The sequence below is a fragment of the Hylobates moloch genome, unplaced genomic scaffold (assembly GCF_009828535.3).
Source record: "Hylobates moloch isolate HMO894 unplaced genomic scaffold, HMol_V3 SCAFFOLD_2, whole genome shotgun sequence".
In the NCBI taxonomy this organism is placed as follows: Eukaryota; Metazoa; Chordata; class Mammalia; order Primates; family Hylobatidae; genus Hylobates; species Hylobates moloch.
Genome location: NW_026652277.1, coordinates 49,671,671 through 49,694,759, shown reverse-complemented (window position 1 = coordinate 49,694,759; position 23,089 = coordinate 49,671,671). Strand labels below are relative to the sequence as shown.

Here is a 23,089-nt window from a genome sequence, read left to right as displayed (position 1 = left end):
TGTGCCAGAATGGGTGAAAAGAGAAGGAAAATGAACCGGTTGCAGCAAAACCCACTATTCCGCCTCCAACGCGGAGGGCGGAGCGGTCAAGTGCACTTCTTCGGACTCAGACCCTTCCGATTGGCTGCTGGGACACAACGTGGCCTGTCACTGGCTACGGCACCGGCGCAGGGCCTTCGGAGACGAAGCGTGGAAGTCCCGCGCCTCTAAAGCCCGCCTTTCCTGACAAATAAAGGTCGTAGCCGCAGAGTCAACGGGCGGAGCTAAGGTGGTCGTGATTCATGCTGTCGCGGGAACCCCGAAGGTGGGGCCCCACGTAACAAGAAGATGACCCGAAGTTGCTCCGCAGTGGGCTGCAGCACCCGTGACACCGTGCTCAGCCGGGAGCGCGGCCTCTCCTTCCACCAGTGCGTATGGGAGCAGCCTGGAGCCCTCGAACTCCTTGCGGGGCCCGGCGGGCCGTGGCGCGGCGTGGGGCGGGGCCGGTCCGCACTGTGGGTCGCGCCGTGTGTGTGACGCGACGTGACGTGCGCAGCGTCGGGGCGTGGGAGCGGAACTGGGGTACTGTGAGAATTGAGGTTCTCTCTTCCCGCCCAGTGTTTACCTCTGAATAGCCGGTTCTCGCACCGCCTACCGCTTTAGGGAAAGTTACGCGAAAGGAGTCCTCCATTAATTGGATGGTCTTATTATTTGAAGTGAGGAGGCCGGAAGGGAAGGCAGTTTAGGACAACGGTTGAAGTGTGTGGCGTCTTCCAGAGCACGAGTACAGATCAGTTTTCTCCTGTACTGCCTGACATTGCAGGTTCTTAACTACTATTAGCCGAGCTCTGCAAGGCCGGTCTGATTCTGGCTGGATTTGATCACGGCAGGGAAGCTTCATTTGGCTCGACAGTGGGGAAGAATTTCAGACTAGTCTTATCTGAACTCATATCCATGGTTCAGACTGGTATAGGTCATTCAAATCAGTATTCAGGGTATACTAGCAAGTAGAAAAGTGGGTAAAATAGATCCTCCCAGACAAAAGGAGCAGATTTATGGAAAGATCAAAAAGAACTTCATGGTTGGAAAGAGGGGGTAGGAAGAGAGTAGTTAGGAATGGCATGGGAAAATGTAAAGGATAGAAAGTGCAAATATAGAGGAGTGGAAAAGTACCTGAGAAACCATTTTAAAAATTTAAATGCCAAGTTAAATTGGACTATGTATGGTAGGCTATGTATAAAATTCATTGATTTTTTTTATTTTCTATTTTTTAAATAGGGCTGATTCCTCCACCTAAATTGTTAACAGTGTGAACCAACTCATTGTGTATGTGAGACGATAATTGATTTGGGATTTTTCTTGTGATAGAGGTAGTTTTAAACTAGGGAAACATGAATTCCAGTTTTAATTGATTATTTACTGATGTCTGTACTTGGCTCTGGGTCTTGGTTTCTTCTGTAAGAGGAATAAAAACCTGCCTTGTAGAATTTTGTAAAACCAAAACGTAAGACTTTATAGCATATGTAGAGCACAAGGTAAATGCTTTAAAAGTGGTATTATTACCAAATTAATTTTTTCCAGAACTCAAAACTAGTTATGCTAGTTAGATTACAATATTTCCCAACATTTTCCTGCTTTTTTTTTTTTTTCTTTTTTTGGAGACAGGGTCTCACTTTGTCGCCCAGGCTGGAGAGCAGTGGCACTATCACAGCTCAGCGCAGCCTCTATCTCCCAGGCTCAAGTGATCCTCCCACCTCAGCCTCATGAGACTACAGGCACAGGCCACCACCCTGGCTATTTTTTTTTTTTGTGGTAGAGATGAGGTCTCAGTGTGTTGCCCAGATTGGTCTCCAACTTCTGGGCTGGGATTACAGGCATGAGCCACCCTGTCCGGCCCCAGCCTTTTTCATAGCATTTTACACATAGGAAATAATTCTTCAATACTTTGGGGCAAACCTACAGCACTGTTTGGGGCTGCCTTCAGTTAACTACTCAGGTGTCCCAGGCCACCCCATGGGCTAAGAATATCAACAGCTGTACTTACTAGGCATACCAGTTGGGAAGCTTTGCGTTAGAGGACCGCGCTAGTAATAGAAGTTGTTGGACCAGCCAACTTTTGAGGGTTCCTTGCACATTTAGAGACTATACCCAATCTGTGGAAAAGCTCCCTTGCAAAATATGTTCTATGCGTTAGAAAAGAACTCGGTGAAAAAAGATAGATTTGCCCCAACCTTATTGGAGAAAGAATTCCCTGTTCATTTTCCCTTGATCAAGTATTGTCATCTTCTTAGAACAATAAAATTATAATCCCAGAAATGGAATTAGTTGTTCTTAGGAAAGACCGAACTTTGGATAGTACTTTACAGTTTACAAAGTGATTTTGAATACATTTGTAGCCTCATACACTCTTACTACAGCCCTGTGAGGAAGTTCTAAGATTGAGATGTGTCTAATACCATGTAGCTGGTAGAAGGTCACTGAAGCTTAAATACAGGTTTTCCAATTCAGAGTTCTTTCTCAAGGTGATTGAGAGAGTATCTCAGAATTATGTTTTACCACGCTGATATATTTTTGTAGCATTTAGCTGAGAAATAAAATTTATACCAATCTCAGTTCTAGTAACTATGTGCTTTAAAGTCTAAATTAAAATACACAAAAAAGCATAGTTACCTATAAGTCTGTCTCTAAGATACATCAAAGAAGAAGGGGCAGAAAGAGTAGTTTTGTGATTTTTATTGTGTTGATTTCACAAGTTTCTTTTTCTTTCTTTCTTTTTTTTTTTTGAGATGGAATCTTGCTGTCGCCCAGGCTGGAGTGCAGTGGCACTATCTTGGCTCACTGCAACTTCCGCCTCCCAGGTTCAAGTGATTCTTCTGCCTCAGCCTCCCTGGTAGCTGGGATTACAGGTGGGAGCCACCATGCCCGGCTAATTTTTGTATTTTTATTAGAGACAGGGTTTCACCATGTTGTCCAGGCTGGTCTTGAACTCCTGACCTCAAGTGATCCACCCGCCTCGGCCTCCCAAATTGTTGGGATTACAGGTGTGAGCCACCACGCCTGGCCGACAAGTTTCTAAACATAATTTGGCGTGGATTGAAAAATAAATAAATGCAAGGTAATTTTTATAATCAAGGCTAGGAAAAAGTAGTGCCTTTAAACATGAAAAAACTGAATAAAGTAAATATACTTGTCTTGTTTTCTACTGCTGCATAACAAGTTACCTCAAAATTCCGTATAAACATTTTTATCTCACACATTTCTGAGGGTCAGGAATTCAGGAGTGTAGCTGGATGTTACGCTATCTCATAAGATTGCAATCATCTGAAGGCCGAAGTCACCTGCTTTCAAAAAGACTAACTCAACATGGCCTTTGACTGGAGGCCTCAGTTCCTCACCAACTAGTTTTCTCCACAGGACTGCTTTATAACATGGCAGATACCTTACCCCAGAGCAAACCATTCTCTACAGAGAGCAAGGAGGAAACCTTGTTCCTTTATGACGTAGTCTGTGGTCACTTACCGTCACATGTTCTTTTTCCATTCCTTAGCAAATCACTAACTCTAGCCCTACTCACTCAAGGGGAGGGGAATTAGGCTCCACTTTTTTTTTTTTTTTTTTTTTTTGTGACAGAGTTTCACTCTTGTTGCCCAGGCTGGAGTGCAATGGTGCGATCTCGGCTCACTGTAACCTCCACCTCTGGATTCAAGAGATTCTCCTGCCTCAGCCTCCCTAGTAGCTGGGATTACAGGCACCCGCCACCACGTCCGGCTAATTTTTTGTATGTTTAGTAGAGACGGGGTTTCACCATGTTGTCCAGGCTGGTCTTGAACTCCTGACCTCTGATCCTCCCACCTCAGCCTCCCAAAGTGCTGGGATTACAGGCATGAGCCATTGCGCCCAGCCAGGCTCCGCTTCTTAAAAGGAAGAGTACCAAATAGTTTAAAATCAGCACAGGAAAGGAAAAGATGCATATATTCTTTAACCATTTAAATTTGAGAAAATTCTGTTAAGTGTAGGAAGTGAAGACAAAATATAGTAGGATTTTTAATATGAGAATTGCCCCTCTATGAGTGACAAAGACAAAATCAGATATTGAACTTTTGGATTAAAAAAAATCAAAGAACTTTGAAAAATGAACTAAGTAAATTAAACTTTTAATTCACTTGGCTTTATGTTTCTATAAAGCAGTAAAATAATAGATGGGTTTATATAATACTACTGTAATACTACTATAATGTTTTCATGTTAATGGAACTTTAATGTGATTGCCATAGATTTCCAACTGATACCATACAGCGCTCAAAATGGATCAGGGCTGTTAATCGTGTGGACCCCAGAAGCAAAAAGATTTGGATTCCAGGACCAGGTGCTATACTGTGTTCCAAACATTTTCAAGAAAGTGACTTTGAGTCATATGGCATAAGAAGAAAGCTGAAAAAAGGAGCTGTGCCTTCTGTTTCTCTATACAAGGTATTTAAATGTAGGTGTAAGTCAACAAAATGAAAATTTACAGAGCCTTTAAAAATCAAGATAGCCCCCATTATAGCTAGAATTTGCAGACAAAAAAAAAATCCCAAGTCTTAAATCCAGTAATAGATTTTAAATGCTTTGAAAATTTTTTTTAAAAATTATATATATTAGCATTTGTTCTGGAGCTTTTAAAAAACTATATAAATGCAAATCATTTGTCTAGATATAGATAAAGATTACTAACCAATTGCAAAAATCAACTGGTAGATATAAATAGCCTTAGAATACAGGCTTTTGTTAAGTATGAGACAGCTTTCATAGTACTTTGAAATTATCTATGTTTTTTGGTTCCTCCTAATAATGTTATTTATCTTGATCAAAAATATACCTAATTGTTAACATTGATACAGGAAGTATGTGGGAAATAATGAAACTTTCTATGAGTGAGTCACCAATATTGGTATGATATTCTTCTGTTTCCTATGACTGTTTTTATTTTATCCTTTTACCCCTTAACCACAACTCTGATACATGGGCTTTCACTCTCTGCGCAGTCTGTAATAGTCACCTAACTGTTCTATCCTGACACTAGCCTTACTTTCCTCTTAATCGTCAGAGTCTTCTTTCAGTATCGGTTTATCTCATTCCCCTATTCGGAAGTATTTAGTTAATGTCAAATTCAAACTCGCCAAGTTCTAAGAGCTTCCTATTAACTGATTTGTACATTTATAACTGCCCTGAATTCTCTTTTCAAACCATATATACTTACTATATATGTGATAAATTTGCCTGCTTTCATACTTTTGTGTAAAACCAATAATGGCTGCCATGTATTGAGAGCTACAGTAGTCCAGGCATGGTACTAGGAGATTTACATAAATTCTTATATTGTATCTTCAAAAGAATCCTGTATTATTATCCACATTTTACAGATGAGGACACAAGGGATTGTAGAGCTTATGTGACAGCTAATTGAGGGAGTTAAGATTCAAACCCAGGTCAGTCTTAATTCCAAAGCCATGCTCTGTCCACTATGCCTTCTTTTTTGCACAAATAACTTCTCTGTCACCTTCATTAACCATGTTATTGTACCTTCTAAGAACTGCTTAAAACTCACTTCCATGAAGCCATCCCAGTTTATTACCACCTTTCTCTAGTTACTTTATTTCAGAAACTTTCAACATCAGATTACTATTTCTGTGTAGTGCAAAAAAAAAAAAAGCCTGTTTATATTACCCTATAAACTATACATTAAAACATTCAGAGATTATGACCTTTTCTTTCCCAACTAACTCTCCACAGCAACCAGATTAGTGCTTTGTATTTAGGGTATTTTTACAGATACTCTTCTATGTGATTATTTCTAAAATAACTTTAATTTTATATATCTGTCATAGATTCCTCAAGGTGTACATCTTAAAGGTAAAGCAAGACAAAAAATCCTAAAACAACCTCTTCCAGACAATTCTCAAGAAGTTGCTACTGAGGACCATAACTATAGTTTAAAGACACCTTTGACGATAGGTGCAGAGAAACTGGCTGAGGTGCAACAAATGTTACAAGTGTCCAAAAAAAGACTTATCTCCGTAAAGAACTACAGGATGATCAAGAGGAGAAAGGGTTTACGATTAATTGATGCACTTGTAGAAGAGAAACTACTTTCTGAAGAAACAGAGTGTCTGCTACGAGCTCAATTTTCAGGTACTTCCCCCTAGTAACCTGTAGTATTTACAAAAATAGCTATTTTTCTGAGGTACCATTAAGTATTTATTTTGTTCTTGCCTATGAAAACATGCTTTCAGTTGGGAAGTGAAAGTCTCAGTAGCTTAAGAAGAATGAAAATTAATCACCAAAATTCTTTTATATCTTATGGTTTTCCAGTTATAAAAGTAACATTTATTATAGGAAAAGCAAATAAATATTTAAGTAATTAAAATAATGTATAATCCCACTACCCAGAGATGAAACCATATGGTTTATACCATTTTCTGTTCTGCACTTTTCACTTTTTGTAGTAGCTCTTACCCATTTGCTACTGCAAATTCATTATAAACAGTTTTAACTGCTACATAATTTTACCAAAGTCTTTTTGCAGTAGAGTTGTACTAGTTTGCAAAATTTCTTTGAGCTTGGAAATTGTGTATCTCCACATTTTTTTCTAAAATATTGTATAGAGTAGACTATAAACCCATGGAAAGGCTACTTAGTCCTCTTTGTGAACTAAGATATTTGAAAAAGGGCAAAATAAAAATTGCCAACTTATTCTCTAATGAAAGCAGCAGAGATTTGGACTTACATTCTAGGAAAAGAGAAATGTGTCCTGTTTTTAGAAAATAATAGCTATCTCCAAAGGAGGAGAATATTTTATGTTTTTCCAAGAGGAGACTAGAGGTCATAAATAGGAATCCCCACCAGGAACAGAATTTTTTTTTTTCTCTCGATATTAGGCAAGATGGTCTGTTCAGTCTGAATAGTACCCTATCCCCAGAAATGTTTTTCATATCTAATTTTCACCCTCAGATAAATAGTGAGCAGGGAACAAAATAAAATAAATAAATGTCCTCATTTTCTTGTCTTTTCAGTTCCTCTAAAAATCTCTCAGGCTGCCACTGAACAGTAAAACATAATTCAAGTTGAGAATTTTTTCTTCCCTCTAGTGAAATGATTCCAGATGAACCGAATAAATTGGTCAAGGGGCCCTAAGTGGATATTAACTTCTGAATAGACTTAATTAAAATGCAACTATATTTGTATTTGAATTTTGATGCCCAGTGCATTTTATATCCAAATGCTATAATCTGTACCTGCAAATTTTACTATTCATCACAAAGAATAAAAAAATTTATTTTAACAGATTTTAAGTGGGAGTTATATAATTGGAGAGAAACAGATGAGTACTCCACAGAAATGAAACAATTTGCATGTACACTCTACTTGTGCAGTAGCAAAGTCTATGATTATGTAAGAAAGATTCTTAAGCTGCCTCATTCTTCCATCCTCAGAACGTAAGTGAATTACTTTTTTATTTTTTAAAAGTGTCTTTCTTGTCACGACATCTTGTTGATTGCATGTTAATTACTCTTTAGATGTTAAACCATACTATTCTTTTGTTGCATTTTACTTATTAAGGCTATTCGTACTCATACTCCCATTTAAAAAAAGAAAAAATGGACTAATGAAAAAATGGACTTCCATTATTAGCCCATTTTTGTTTTTCAAAAACTTCTAGGTGGTATTTGCCTATTATCACAACAGCAATATTTTCACTAACAAAATGGAGACACATAGTATGACAAGTTTTTTGCATCTCCCAGACACTCTGGGTGGATAAAATTTGAATCCTGAAATATTGGAATTTCTAGTATACTTCAGTAGTTTAATATCTGATGATCCTGGAAAATCTAGAACAGTTCCGGATTGATCGCCATTGGTCTTAGGCAAAGCACAAAAAAATCTGCATTTTTCATAAGCACTGCAGTTGATGCCAATGTAGGTTGTCCAGGGAACATTTTGATAAATAATTTTTTAGGATTTGTGATTAAAATGGATAGATATAATTCTCTTAGTGTGGAGCAAATAACAATGATTTTCTAGTAATGTCTTATAAATTTAATAGTGAATTCTTAATTTTTACTGTCTTTACCACTAGTTTTACAGATTCCTTTTTTTTTTTTTTGGAGACTGAGTCTTGCTTTGTTACCCAGGCTGCATGCAGCGCAGTAGCACGATCTCGGCTCACTGCAACCTTGCCTCCCAGGTTCAAGCAATTCTATGCCTCAGCCTCCTACTGAGTAGTTGGGATTACAGGCACGTGCCACCACACCTAGCTACTATTTTGTATTTTTAGTAGAGACGGGGTTTCGCTTTGTTGGCCAGGCTGATCTCGAACCCCTGGCCTCAAGTGATCTACTCGCCTTGGCCTCCCAAAGTGCTGTGATTATAGGCATGAGCCACCATGCCCAGCCTAGTTTTACAGATTCCTTTTTTTTTTTGAGATGGAGTCTTGCTCGCTCAGGCTGGAGTGCAGTGGTGCAAGATCTTGGCTCACCGCAACCTCCGCCTCCCGGGTTCGACCCATTCTCCTGCCTCAGCCTCCTGAGTAGCTGGGATTACAGGCGTCCACCACTGCACCCAGCTAATTTTTATATTTTTAGTAGAGGTGGGATTTCACCATGTTGGCCAGGCTGATCTCGAACTCCTGATCTCGTGATCCACCCACCTTGGCCTCCCAAAGTGCTGGGATTGCAGACATGAGCCACTGTGCCCAGCCCAGATTCCTTTATAAAAAATTGTAGATTTTCCTCTATACACACTATTACAATAATACTACCAATAAAAGATTTAAAAATAATTGACCTTCAGAGTGGGCTGCTCTTCTAATTGACCTTCAGAGGGCTGCTCTTCTAAAAAAATTTAAAGAGGAAAAATTTATTATTCCCATACATTATATATAAATGATTACTGTTAACATTTAGAGTATTTCCTTCCTGTCTGTGTGTGTGTGTGTGTGTGTGTGTGTGCACTTAGATTTATTAGTGTTTACATAGTTATGATCTTTTGTACATAAATTTCCAACCAGCCTTTTATTACTTTATTATGTATGCCTTTTATCTATAACGTTATTTTGAACTCTTTATAGGCAAGTTTTAATAGCTGCATGATATCAGGTAGTCCTACCCTATTTAACTCTGACATTCTCCAGCTATTGGATATTTCTATTGTTTCCATTTTGGGGTTATAATTGTTTTTTCATATATTTTGATGAACATTTGTATATAAGGCTTACTCTTTCATAATGTGATTTTACCGTTCTAGCTGGATATTATACTTATTTATAAATATTCACTTTTTGCTAAGCAAGAGAGTTTTATAGGTACTGTGTTGATAATTTCTCCTCCTATACCTTTTTGGTTTTTTTGTTTTCTGATTGATAGTTGTACATATTCTGGGGGTACATTTGCTATTTTGATACATATATATAATTTGTAATGATCAAATCAGGGTAATTAAAATATCCATCATTTATAAATCCAAACATTTATCTTTTCTTTGTGCTGAGAAGCATATACCTTTTTAATCTCTTCTACACTGGTTTTAAAGCATTACTTAATGGTATTTCACTATGGTTTGTATAAGAGATTTCATGTAACTTCTTATCTTTTTTTTTTTTCATGGTTTTCTTCATTTCCCATAGTTCTGCATCAACTCCTAGATTAAATCTTCCTGGTAATTCCAGCTCACATTTATCTTTTCTCTCTTCACGTCATTTTGCATTTTGACCTTTGCTGTAACATTATATATTTAGATTTATAATTCCAATACTCAAAACAGTTGCTCATTTCTTTAGGTACTTTGCCTATAAGTAAGGTATATTGTTTAGTATGATGGTAATATATGTTTGTTATAAAACATTCAAACAGTATATAAGTACATAAATACCAGAAAGTGAAAAACACAGTACTTCCCTTCCCCTAATCCCGCAAGATAACTACAATTAGCAGTTTTGTGTATATCCTCCAAGTTAAAAAAAAAAAAAACTATTTACCTACCAATGAAATTTTGTTTTAGTGGCCATATAGTGTTTGTTATATTAATGGTATATAGAGCTTCCATTTATTTTCTTACATTAATGTAAGATTATATTATATTAATATAAGATTCTTATATTAATGGTATATACGTTTCCATTTATTTTCCCATATATAAAAAGTGATGTTTTTAACACAGTTATCTTAAGTATTAGATCTTTATAATCATTATATTTAATATTTATTCAATAAATATTTATTGATCAGGAGCGGCCAGTGAGGCAGGAGGAAAACCAGGAGATTGTGATGGCCTGGAAGCCAAGTGTAGAAAGTATTTCAAGGAGGGAGTAGTCCACTATGTCAAATGCTGCTGGGAGATCAGGTAAGATGAGGGCAGAGAATTGACCATTGGATTTTGCAAGATGAAGGTCATTGAAGACCATGACAAAAGCAGTTATAGTAGAGTGGTGGAGAGGTAAACCTGGCTGGAGTGGGATTAAGAGAGACTAAAGGTGAAGAAGCAGAGAAAATGATTGTGGGCTCTTCCATGGAGTTTTGCTATGAAGGAGAGCAGAGATGGGTCTGTAGGTAGAAAGGAACATGCATTGAGGGGAGGGTGTTCGTTGAGATGGCAGATGTCCCAGCATGTTTACATGTTTATGGGAATGATCCAAGAGAGAAAAGAAAATTGGCGATGTGTAAGAGAAATGATAATTGCGGAGGATGACATCCTTGCACCACTGTGGAAGGAAGTATGACCTTAAGGTATTGGGACAGTTCATCCATTGAAACAGGAAGAAAGGCAGAAGTACAGATATAGTAGATTAACAGATTTGGTAGTAGGAAAAAGTTTTGTCTTTTAAAAAGATGGGGTCTCAGCTGGGCGCGGTGGCTCATACCTGTAATCCTGCACTTTGGGAGGCTGAGGCGGGCGGATCACGAGGTCAGGAGATTGAGACCACCCTGGCTAACACGGTGAAACCCCATCTCTACTAAAAAAAATAAAAAAAAATTAGCCGGGCATGGTGGCAGGCGCCTGTAGTCCCAGCTACTCAGGAGGCTAAGGCAGGAGAATGACGTGAACCCAGGAGGCAGAGCTTGCAGTGAGCCAAGATTGCACCACTGCACTCCAGCCTGGGTGACAGAGTGAGATTTCATCTCAAAAAAAAAGATGGGGTCTCACTGTTTTGCCTAGATTGGCCTTGAACTTCTGGGCTTAAGCAGTCGTCCAGTCAGCCTCCCTGAGTAGCTAGAACTACAGACATGCACCACCACACTCAGCAGGAAAATGAGTTTTTATTGCATTGCTTCTGTTTTCTCAAATAAAGTTATTAACTGAGAGTTGAGGAGGAAGGCATTAGATTTGGGAAGAAAGGAGAAAATGTGACCAGTCACCGACCAGGAAAAGTAAGTAACTAGAAAAATGCAGTACCAGATTTGTGGTCAAAACTGTTGTCTTTCCCTCCATAATGATGGAGAAACAATTAGATGGTTAACAATTAGACGATGACAGACCAAACTAGCCTTACATTTTTTTAAAACCCTTGGTTTGGTTAGATAGGGTGCCTCATGAATTTCTGATTGTCTATGTCTTTCTCTAGTCTTAGCTACATCAGATATTTCTCTGATTTTCTCTTTACTGATGTTGGATCCTTTTGCAGTTCTCCCTGGATTCTTTATATCCAAAACTTTCCCAAAGCTGTGTTTTTTACAATTTTCAGTGTTTGGGGTCTTTAAGGTAATTTATTTTCACAAATCCTTTGAAATTAAGTCTTAATATCCTTAACTTTCCTTGTTATAATAGTGATATATTTAGTGGGATCTTGGTCATAGATAGAAAATGCTGGCACAGCTGCTCCTTATTTATATTTCCTCTGTTTCTAATTTTTGGTTTATATTCACTGCAGTTTAGTGAACCAACTCCCTCTATAGGTTACCTGCTGTGAGAGAATCAAAAGTAACAGCAGCGGGAGTAGCTAAAAGTCTTAACAGAAAAACATTTAGCACTGTAGATCTCTAGGACTATATTTTTCCCAGGCAGAATTTTAGGCCACCCAAGTGACTCCCTATAATCATTCCGTAACTAAGTTATTATATATTGGTTTGTTAATTTAAAATATCATGTTGATGAGAGTATAAATGAAAATTGCTTTGAACTTTTGCAAGGACAATTTGGGAATATGAATTGTAAATTGACCCACCCAATTATGTGCAGCTGAAATCCAAAATTTGTCTTTAATTTCTTATTAAAATATAAGTAAGTTTACCTTGGCATGTTATTCCTAGGAATTACACAAATGACATAAATATGTATATGCGTATGTGTGCACATGCATACATATACACATTGTGGTACTATTATCTAAAAATTTGAAATTATCAAGATGTCATTCAATTTGAGTTGGTTATTTTTCATTTAACTATACTGTGGTATATACTGTGTACACATTTAAAATGTTGCTGTAGGTTGATATTTAAGGGCGTGTAAAAATACGTGAAACATAAATTACCATTAAGTGAAAAATAGTTTCAGTATACAATTTTGAAAATTATATCTAGGTATGTATACATAAAGACATTAACAGTAACTTTTACTTTCTTCTTTATACTTTTTGTATTAAGATTTTTTACAAGGAAGAATATGTCTTTTTTTATGATCAAAAGAAATTTTTTTTTATTTTCAGAGATGAAAAGAGATTTAAAGGAGAAATTGTCTCCTTCCTTACCATTCTAACTCATGAACTTGGTTTGGATATGCCTACTCTTTCTTATAAAAACTTTAAAAAATAAATCAACAAATCCACATATCATTCTGCTTCATGTTCATGACATTGTTCTAGTAGCTGTAGATATTCAGATACCATTGAGATTTCCATTTAAAAATCAAACTCAGCAGAACATAAGTTGGTTGTTTTTTTAACCCCATTTAAAATAAAATTACATAGGGACATTAAGTGCTTTGTTATAGATGTACCACATATGCAACACAGCATCCTTGGTGCTCATTTGAGAATCCTAATGTAAAAAATATAAATTTTAAACAATTAAAATTCGGTGACACACTTGGAAAGAGCTTTCAGCATTTTAGTGTGCTGTAGTACTGCTATACTGTTGAGTCATTGTCTTACTATTTTTTCCTTTTTTTTTAAATCTTTTGATTTTAGGTTCAGGGGTACATGTGAAGGTTTGTTACATAGGTAAACTCATGTCACAGGGGTTTGTTGTACAGATTATTTCATCCCAACCTCCACCCTCGAGTAGACCCCAGGGTCTGTTGTTTTCTTCCTTGTGTATAAGTTCTCATCTTTTTTTTTTTTTTTTTTTTTTTTGAGTCAGAGTTTCGCTCTGTTGCCCAGACTGGAGTGTAGAGTGTAGTGGTGTAATCTTGGCTCACTGCCGCCTTCACCTCCCAGGTTCGAGTGATTCTCCTGCCTCAGCCTCCCAAGTAGCTGGGATTATAGGCACACACCACCGAGCCTGGCTAATTTGTGTATTTTTAGTAGACATGGGGTTTCACCATATTGGCCAGGCTGGCCTCAAACTCCTGACCTCAGGTCATCTGCCTCCCTTGGCCTCCCAAAGTGCTGGGATTACAGGCGTGAGCCACCATGCCCAGCCAAGTTTTCATCATTTAGCTCCCATTTATAAGTGAGAACATGCAGTATTTGGTTTTCTGTTCCTGTTAGTTTGCTGAGGATAATAGCCTTCAGCTCCATCCATGTTGCTGCAAAAAACATGATCTTATTCTTTTTTATGGCTACATAGTATTCCATGGTGTGTTATGTACTACATTTTCTTTATTCAGTGTGTCATGGATGGAGATTCAGGTTGATTCCATGTTTTGCTATTGTGAATAGTGCTGCAGTGAAAATTTGCATGCATGTGTCTTTATGGTAGAATAATTTATATTCCTCTGGGTATATAACCAGTAATGGGATTGCTGGATAAAATCATAGTTCGCTTTTAGCCCTTTGAGGAATCACTTTCCACAATAATTGAATTAATTTACACTCCCACCAACAGTGTATAAGTAAGTTTTCCCACTTCTCCACAATCTTGCCAGCATCTATTATTTGTTGACTTTTTAATAATAGTCATTCTGACTGGTGTGGGATAGTATCTCATTGCGGTTTTGATTTGCATTTCTCTTAACGATTGGTGATGTTGAGCTTTTTTTCATGTGCTTGTTGGTGGCACGTATGTCTTTTAAAAAGTGTGTGTTCATGTCCTTTGCCCACTTTTTAACAATTTTCTCTTGTAAATTTAAGTTCCTTATAGATGCTGGATATTAGGCTTTTGTCAGATGGACAGTTTGCAAATATTTTCTCCCATTCTGTAGGATGTCTGTTTACTGTTGACATTTTCTTTTGCTGTGCAGAAGCTCTTTAGCTTAATTAGATCCCACCTGTCAATTTTTGCTTTTGTTATGATTGCTTTGGTGTCTTTGTCATGAAATCTTTTACCGTTCCTATGTCCGGGATGGTATTGCCTCGGTTGCCTTCCAGGGTTTTTATAGTTTTGAGTTTTACATGTAAGTCTTTAATCCATCATGAGTTAATTTTTGTATGTGGTGTAAGGGTCCAGCTTCAGTCTTCTGCATATGGCTAGCCAGTTACCCCAGCACTATTTATTGAATAGGGAGTCTTCCCTCTCGCTTGTTTTTGTCAGCTTTGTCGAAGATCAGGTTGTCATAGGTGTGTGGCCTTATTTCTGGTTTGCCCTATTTTAATATACAAACAACAGATACTTTTGTCTTCTAAACAGATTATAACCTACTTATAGTCAAGGTATGTCTTTTGCCATCCTGTAAGTATGTTATTGTTTTGTTTTGTTTTGAGACAGTTTTGCCTCGTCACCCAGGCTGGAGTGCAGTGGCACAATCTCGGCTCACTGCAACCTCTGCGTCCCATGTTCAAGCACTTCTCCTGCCTCAGCCTCCTGAGTGGCTGGGATTACAGGTGCGTGCCACCGTGCCCAGCTAATTTTTGTATTTTTAGCAGAGATGAGGTTTCACCATGTTGGCCAGGCTGGTCTCGAACTCCTGCCCTCAGGTGATTTGCCCACCTCAGCCTCCCAAAGTGCTGGGATTATAGGCATGAGCCACCATGCCTGGCCTATAAGTGTGTTTTTTAAACCTATTAATGCATCATGAAATTAGTGGGTCATAATTGCCATTTAAGTATATATAAATATATTTATATTTATCTAAACTATTACAGTCATCCCTTGGTATATGTGGGGGATTGGTTCTAGGACACCCCCAACTTGTGCCAGTATACCAAAATCCATGCATACACAAGTCCTGTAGACAGTCCTGCAGAAACTATGTATATGAAAAGTTGGCTGTCTGTATATGCAAGTTTTGCATCCTATAAATACTGTATTTTCTCTCCATGCATTTGGTTGAAAAAAAAGTCATGTATAAGTGTACCCATGCCGTTTAGTTCAGAAGTCAACTCTGTGTGTGTGTGTTTGTGTGTGTAGTGTATATGTTATTTCATATATGTGTAAGTTCGTAGTATGTACTAAGGGTGAATTTTGTTTATGAAACTTCTAGGTGGCACCTAAAATATTTGGAAAGCCCTATCCCAAAATACTTAGGGAAGAACATTAGACTCTCAATTAAGCAGAGGTCAGCTGTCCAGGAAGAAGCCTTGATTGCCTTAGAATATAGCCAAAAAATCAGAAATTTAACTTAACAGACATTTGAGTTACAAAAGTATATGTTACAGGTGAACATCCTAGTCTCTCCCTCAGAATCCCTTTAGTTTTAGACAATTATTAAACATGGCTGTTTTCTTTCCTGATCTATAACAAGTTAGAAAGAGTAAACTAGAAGTAAGAAGAATTCCAGAGATAGACACCATTATAGGAAGAAAATAATTAGCAGTCTGAGAAGAGCAGGGATACTATGAAAGAACTCCTAAGATAGTAGCACAGGTAGGTTGTATAGGGGTGCAGATGCACACTTGTTATATGCCTTTAAGGGTATAATTTTGAGGCTGTAAAGAGTGAGAAATGCACTAAACCCCTGGGCATCAGAAAAGCCAGGTTTCACATTTGTTCATAACTAACAGTACATTATGGGCCAGGTCGCTTAACCTCTCCCTCTGTCCCAGTTTCCTAATCTGTAAAATGAGGTAGATGTGCTAGATGTTCTCAAAGTTCCTTCACATTCAGCAGTTTTCTCGTTTCAGTGAATTTACAGGTAAGACTTGTTTATGATTTACGATATAAAAAGATTAGTTAGAACAAACTGGTTAGTTGGTTTACTTTTTAAAGAATAAATGAGAAATTAAAAATATGTTGGATGTTTGCATCTTAAAATACTAGTTTGTGTTTCTAAGTTTCTCTTATCTTACTATTTTATTGTAACGATGAATTTACCATTGAAAATGTCTATAGAATTTGGCTGCTTATATACTTGGCTTTATTTCTACAGGGATGGGAGACTACTTTAATAGTGCTTAAGGCATTTTCCCATTTGTCTTTTTATTTCTCTTTGAGTTTTCTTTCACTTTTTATATATTCTAGGTGGTTATCCAAATGCCAACCCAGTCCAGGTTTCAACAGCAACATTTTTTGTTTTCTTCAACGAAGAGTAGAGAATGGAGATCAGCTCTATCAATACTGTTCATTGTTAATAAAAAGTATACCTCTCAAGCAACAGCTTCAGTGGGATCCTAGCAGTCACAGTTTGCAGGGGTTTATGGACTTTGGTCTTGGAAAACTTGATGCTGATGAAACGCCACTTGCTTCAGAAACTGTTTTGTTAATGGCAGTGGGTATTTTTGGCCATTGGAGAACACCTCTTGGTTATTTTTTTGTAAACAGAGCATCTGGATATTTGCAAGCTCAGCTGCTTCGACTGACTATTGGCAAACTGAGTGACATAGGAATCACAGTTCTGGCTGTTACATCTGATGCCACAGCACATAGTGTTCAGATGGCAAAAGCATTGGGGATACATATTGATGGAGACGACATGAAATGTACATTTCAGCATCCTTCATCTTCTAGTCAACAGATTGCATACTTCTTTGACTCTTGCCACTTGCTAAGATTAATAAGAAATGCATTTCAGAATTTTCAAAGCATTCAGTTTATTAATGGCATAGCACATTGGCAGCACCTTGTGGAGTTAGTAGCACTGGAGGAACAGGAATTATCAAATATGGAAAGAATACCAAGTACACTTGCAAATTTGAAAAATCATGTACTGAAAGTGAATTGCGCCACCCAACTCTTTAGTGAGAGTGTAGCCAGTGCATTAGAATATTTGCTATCCTTAGACCTGCCACCTTTTCAAAACTGTATTGGTACCATCCATTTTTTACGTTTAATTAACAATCTATTTGACATCTTTAATAGTAGGAACTGTTATGGAAAGGGACTTAAAGGGCCTCTGTTGCCTGAAACTTACAGTAAAATAAACCACGTGTTAATTGAAGCCAAGACTATTTTTGTTACATTATCTGACACTAGCAATAATCAAATAATTAAAGGTAAGCAAAAACTAGGATTCCTGGGATTTTTGCTCAATGCTGAGAGCTTAAAATGGCTCTACCAAAATTATATTTTCCCAAAGGTCATGCCTTTTCCTTATCTTCTGACTTACAAATTCAGTCACGATCATCTGGAATTATTTCTAAAGATGCTTAGGCAGGTATTAGTAACAAGTTCTAGCCCGACCTGCATGGCATTCCAGAAAGCTTACTATAATTTGGAGACCAGATACAAATTTCAAGATGAAGTTTTTCTAAGCAAAGTAAGCATCTTTGACATTTCAGTTGCTCGAAGGAAAGACTTGGCGCTTTGGACAGTTCAAAGTCAGTATGGTGTGAGCGTTACAAAGACTCTCTTTCATGAAGAGGGTATTTGTCAAGACTGGTCTAATTGTTCACTAAGTGAGGCATTACTAGACCTGTCAGATCATAGGCGAAATCTCATCTGTTATGCTGGTTATGTTGCAAACAAGTTAACAGCTCTTTTAACTTGTGAGGACTGCATCACTGCACTGTATGCATCGGATCTCAGAGCCTCTAAAATTGGGTCACTATTATTTGTTAAAAAGAAAAATGGTTTGCATTTTCCTTCAGAAAGTCTGTGTCGGGTCATAAATATTTGTGAGCGAGTTGTAAGAACCCATTCAAGAATGGCAATTTTTGAACTAGTTCCTAAACAAAGGGAATTGTATCTTCAACAGAAAATATTATGTGAGCTTTCTGGGCATATTGACCTTTTTGTAGATGTGAATAAGCATCTCTTTGATGGAGAAGTGTGTGCCATCAATCACTTTGTCAAGTTGCTAAAGGATATAATAATCTGTTTCTTAAATATCAGAGCTAAAAATGTTGCACAGCATCCTTTAAAACATCATTCAGAGAGAACTGATACGAAAACTTTATCAAGGAAACACTGGTCATCTCTACAGGATTATAAATGTTCAAGTTTTGCTAATACCAGTAGTAAATTCAGGCATTTGCTAAGTAACGAGGGATATCCATTCAAATGAGAGACCTAAAATATATTAACATTTTCATTAAGAATACTTGATCAACATTTTTTAAAGTTCAATTTACCATATTTTATAAATTGACCATTCTGCACAGTGGACAAGTTTGCAATTCTGACCTAAAATTTCAAATTCTGCATATCACAAAATCTGCTTATACTTTTGGTATGGCTTGCAGCATTTATGAGTTTTCCAAAATATAGAAAGCAATAGGTCAGTAGGAGCAGACTAGCCAACAGGTACTGTCTTTGAATTTACTACTATAAGACTAGGCAGTGTTACTGGACACAGTTTTAACTTGTTCAATCTGCTTCAAAAACAAGAAAAACAACAATGAGTTATCAAAACATTGACTCCTTTTATGACTAGACTACATTTCGAAAAGATCTTTGGTCTACGATTCTTAAGAATATTGACAATACCTATAAAACTTTGAAGATAACTTTTACTTAAATATGAAAATTGTAGTTTGAAAATTAGGCTCAAGCAAATATCAAATACTGCAAAAATCCCCTAAAATAGAAGTGCTTAAACTTTGTCAGGCAGAAGGTAAAGTACATGAGCCATGAGATTCTTCCTTGTGCTGCAGCCACGCTGGGGAGTGCAGTCTGGAAAGAACATACCTAATGTGTGTTTCACTATCCTTTATCTCTGAACTTTGAAATATTACTTTTGAATAATAGGCTGGACACTTAGTTTGACTTGAAAGAGCTCAGTGCTCATCAGAAAACAGGGAGAAACCTAATCTGAAGATGGAAGCATACTAAGGACAATTTTCTCCACTCACATCCACATTTGAAAAGAGGAACAGAAAAACATAGGTAACTCTAGTTTCACAAATGAGGATAGTTTAACGGATAAAAGAAACAAGCACATTATTCACCTGTGTTGTAAAACATGTACTCTTTTTTGTCACTGAATAAGTGTTCCCAAAGTACAGTTAATCCTAATATGAAAACTTAGAATTGTAAAAGATTAACGATAACATAAAAGTATATTAATTAAAATTCCCCTTACAAAGTATATTTTGATGTTTGTTTATTCTACCTCAAACAAAGGCTTAAGTTTTGAAGTGTAACCAGTTTATACTTCGTGTTATACAAAACTTACTGCTGAGAAGTCTGAATATTGTGCTTTTTGTTGTTTGTAAATAGAATTGAATTTAAATACACCAGGATAAATCTTATTTAAAGGAAGCCTGTTTGTAAATCACCAACTTTAACTTATTGCTTACATAAATCCAAGCTCTGTACCTGATCTTTATGTAAAGCAAGATTCATATGTGTAGTATCTAATGCCTTTTGGTGTTACATTTTTTTTTTTTTTTTTTTTTTTGAGACAGAGTCTCGCTCTGTCGCCCAGGCTGGAGTGCAGTGGTGCGATCTCGGCTCACTGCAAGCTCCGCCTCCCGGGTTCACGCCATTCTCCTGCCTCAGCCTCCCGAGTAGCTGGGACTACAGGCGCCCGCCAACACGCCCGGCTAATTTTTTGTATTTTTAGTAGAGACGGGGTTTCACCGTGTTAGCCAGGATGGTCTCGATCTCCTGACCTCGTGATCCGCCCGCCTCGGCCTCCAAAAGTGCTGGGATTACAGGCTTGAGCCACCGCGCCCGGCCTTGGTGTTACATTTGACTAATATACAAATGTCTATATTTTAGTGTTTTGCATTATTCTTTAAGTGCTAGATAAATTGGAAAGAGATGGCTGATTGAGACAGTGAATATTCAAAAATTGGAAGGTCACAGATTTCTCTTAGATAAGAAGATAAGAATAGTCTCATCACTACATTTAGCCCAGTTAATTGCTCCTGCACTTGTGAAAGGGCTTGGAGTCTTATACCAGGTACGATACACTTTACAGTGAAATAAATTATTCATTCATATTTGATTTAGGGCAGTTTGGTTATAATTTCTACTTTGCATCTTGGCCATTTTTTTCTTCAGAGAAAAGCATTCCCTTTAAAAATTTATCCTACTTTCCAACAACTAGTGCTAGGAGAAATGGATATCCACATGCAAAAAAATTAACTCAAAATGAAGCAGACACCTAAATAGAAGAGGTAAGGCTATACAACTTTTAGAAAATATAGAGTTAATCTTTGAGATTTGGATTAGGTGGTGGTTTCTTTTTCTTTTCTTTTTTTTTGAGACAGAGTCTCGCTCTGTTGCCCAGGCTGGAGTGCAGTGGTGGGATCTCGGGTCACCACAACCTCCATCTCCTGGTTCAAACGATTCTCCTGCCTCAGCCTCCCGAGTAGCTGGGACTACAGGCACGCACCACCATGCCCAGCTAATTTTTGTATTTTTAGTAGAGACAGGATTTCACTGTGTTGGCCAGGCCAGTCTGGAACTCCTGACCTTGTGATGCACCCATCTTGGCCTCCCAAAGTGCTGGGATTACAGGTGTGAGCCACTGTACCTGGCCAGGTGGTGGTTTCTTAGGACACTTAAAGCACAGCAAAGGAAAATAATTGGACTTCATCAAAATTAACTTGTGCTTTGAAGGGATACCATCAAGAAAGTGAAAGACAACCCACTGAATGGAAAAAAATGTTTGCAAATCATTTATCTAATAAAGTTATTATATGTAGACTCTACAGAATTCCTATAACTCAATAATAAAACAACAAATAACCAAAATTTTTAAATGGGTAAAGAATATGAATAGACTTTTCTCCAAAGGAGATATACAGAAGGCCATAAAATACATGAATATATGTTCACGTCAGCTATCCAGCAAATGCAAATCAATATGACAATGAAACATCACATCACACCTGTTAGGACAGCTATTATAAAGAAGACATGGAGGTCGGGCGCGGTGGCTCATGCCTGTAATCCCTGCACTTTGCGAGGTCGAGGCAGGTGGATCACCTGAGGTCAGGAGTTTGAGATCAGCCTGGCAACATGATGAAACCCCGTCTCTACTAAAAATACAAAAACTTAGCTGGGCGTGGTTGCACGTGCCTGTAATCCCAGCTACTCAGGAGGCTGAGGCAGGAGAATCGCCTGAACCCGGGAGGCAGAGGTTGCAGTGAGCCAAGATCTTGCCACTGCACTCCAGCCTGGGCAACAAGAGCAAGATTCCGTCTCAAAAAAATAAGACATGGCCAGGCACAGTAGCTCATGCCTCAACTCCCAGCATTTTGGGAAGCCGAGGCAGGAGGATTGCTTGAACCCAGGAGTTCAAAACCAGCCTGGACAATAAGCAGTGAGACCCCCATCTCTGAAAGAAAAAAGGGAAAGAAAAGACAGTATTGGCAAGAATATGGAGAAATTAGAACCCTCATACACTTTTGTTGGTGAGAACGTAAAATAGTGCAGCTAGTGCAGCAGCTTTGGAAAACAGCCTAGCAGTTCCTCAAAAGCTTAGAGTTACCTGTGACCTAGCAAATTGTACTCCTAGGCATATATCCAAGGGAAATGAAAACGTCCATACAAAAATGTGTACATGAACTTCATTGATAATAGCCAAAAAGTAGGGAAAAAGCCTAAATGTCCATCAACTGATTAATGAAAACAAAAAAATGTGCTATAACCACAAGATGGGTAAGTGTATGTTTAACCTTATAACGAACTGCCAAAACTTGCAAAGTGACTATCGTTTTGCATTCTGGCCAGCAATATATCAATGTTCCCATTGCTGTACTTCTTTCTTAGCACTTGGTATTGTCAGGATTTTGGTCTGTTTTCAAGTAGACATTCTAATAGTTGTCTAGTGCTATTTCATTGTAGTTTACACTTGTATTTTCCTAATAACCAATGATGTGGAGCACCTTTTCATATGCTTATTTGCCATCGTGTATCTTCTTAGGTGAAATGTCTGTTCAAGTCTTGTTCGTATTTTGGAAGACTGGCTCTTTTCTTACTGAGCATTAGTTACATATTCTGGATATAAGTGTATTACCAGATGTGTTTTGCAATTATTTTTTTCTCAGTCTGTGGCTTTTTTTATATTCTTAACAGTGTCTTTTGAAAAGCAGATGTAATTAATTTTGATAAGTCCAGTTTTTCCATTTTTTTCTTTTTGGGAATCTTAGTTTCGTATCTAAAATCTTTGCCTAACTCAAGGTCACAGATTCTTCTTAGGTTTTCTTCTCAATATTTAGTAGTTTTAGGCCTTACATGTAAGCTATGATTCATTCTCAGTTAACTTTGGTATATGAGTTGAGGTGCTTTTTTTTTTTTGAGACTGAGTCTCACTCTTTTGCCCAGGCTGGAGTGCAGTGACACGATCTTGGCTCACTGCAACTCCACCTCCCAGGTTCAAGTGATTCCTTTGCCTCCTGAGTAGCTGAGACTCCAAATGTGTGCTACCACGCCCGGCTAATTTTTGTGTTTTTAGTAGAGTTGGGGTTTTGCCTTGTTGGCCAGGATGGTCTGAACTCCTGACCTTAAGTGATCCACCCGCCTCAGCCTCCCAAAGTGCTGGGATTACAGGCATGAGCCACTGTACCCAGCCATGAAGTTCATATTTTTACATATGGATATGCCAGCCCCATTTGTTTAAAAAACTATCCCCGTTGAACTACTTTCGTACAATTATAAAAAACCAACTATATATATGGGGTCTCTATTCTCTTCCACTGTTAATAGGA

The 23,089-nt window shown here is 37.8% G+C and overlaps 1 protein-coding gene across 2 annotated transcripts; it reads left to right on the top strand.

The window, feature by feature from the left end:
* The first annotated feature begins 283 nt into the window (after positions 1-283).
* Positions 284-19,761, top strand: THAP9 (THAP domain containing 9). Of its 2 annotated transcripts, XM_032149010.2 has the most exons (5): positions 284-407; positions 4,254-4,449; positions 5,847-6,150; positions 7,304-7,454; positions 16,512-19,761. In XM_032149010.2, exons 1-5 carry the CDS (start codon positions 328-330, stop codon positions 18,490-18,492), a joined length of 2,712 nt encoding a protein of 903 aa, XP_032004901.1. In that variant the 5' UTR covers positions 284-327; the 3' UTR covers positions 18,493-19,761. The 2 variants fall into 2 exon arrangements, with proteins under 2 accessions (XP_032004901.1, XP_032004911.1); XM_032149020.2 differs by lacking the exon at positions 284-407 and having other exon boundaries at positions 4,374-4,459.
* The last annotated feature ends 3,328 nt before the right edge of the window (positions 19,762-23,089 follow it).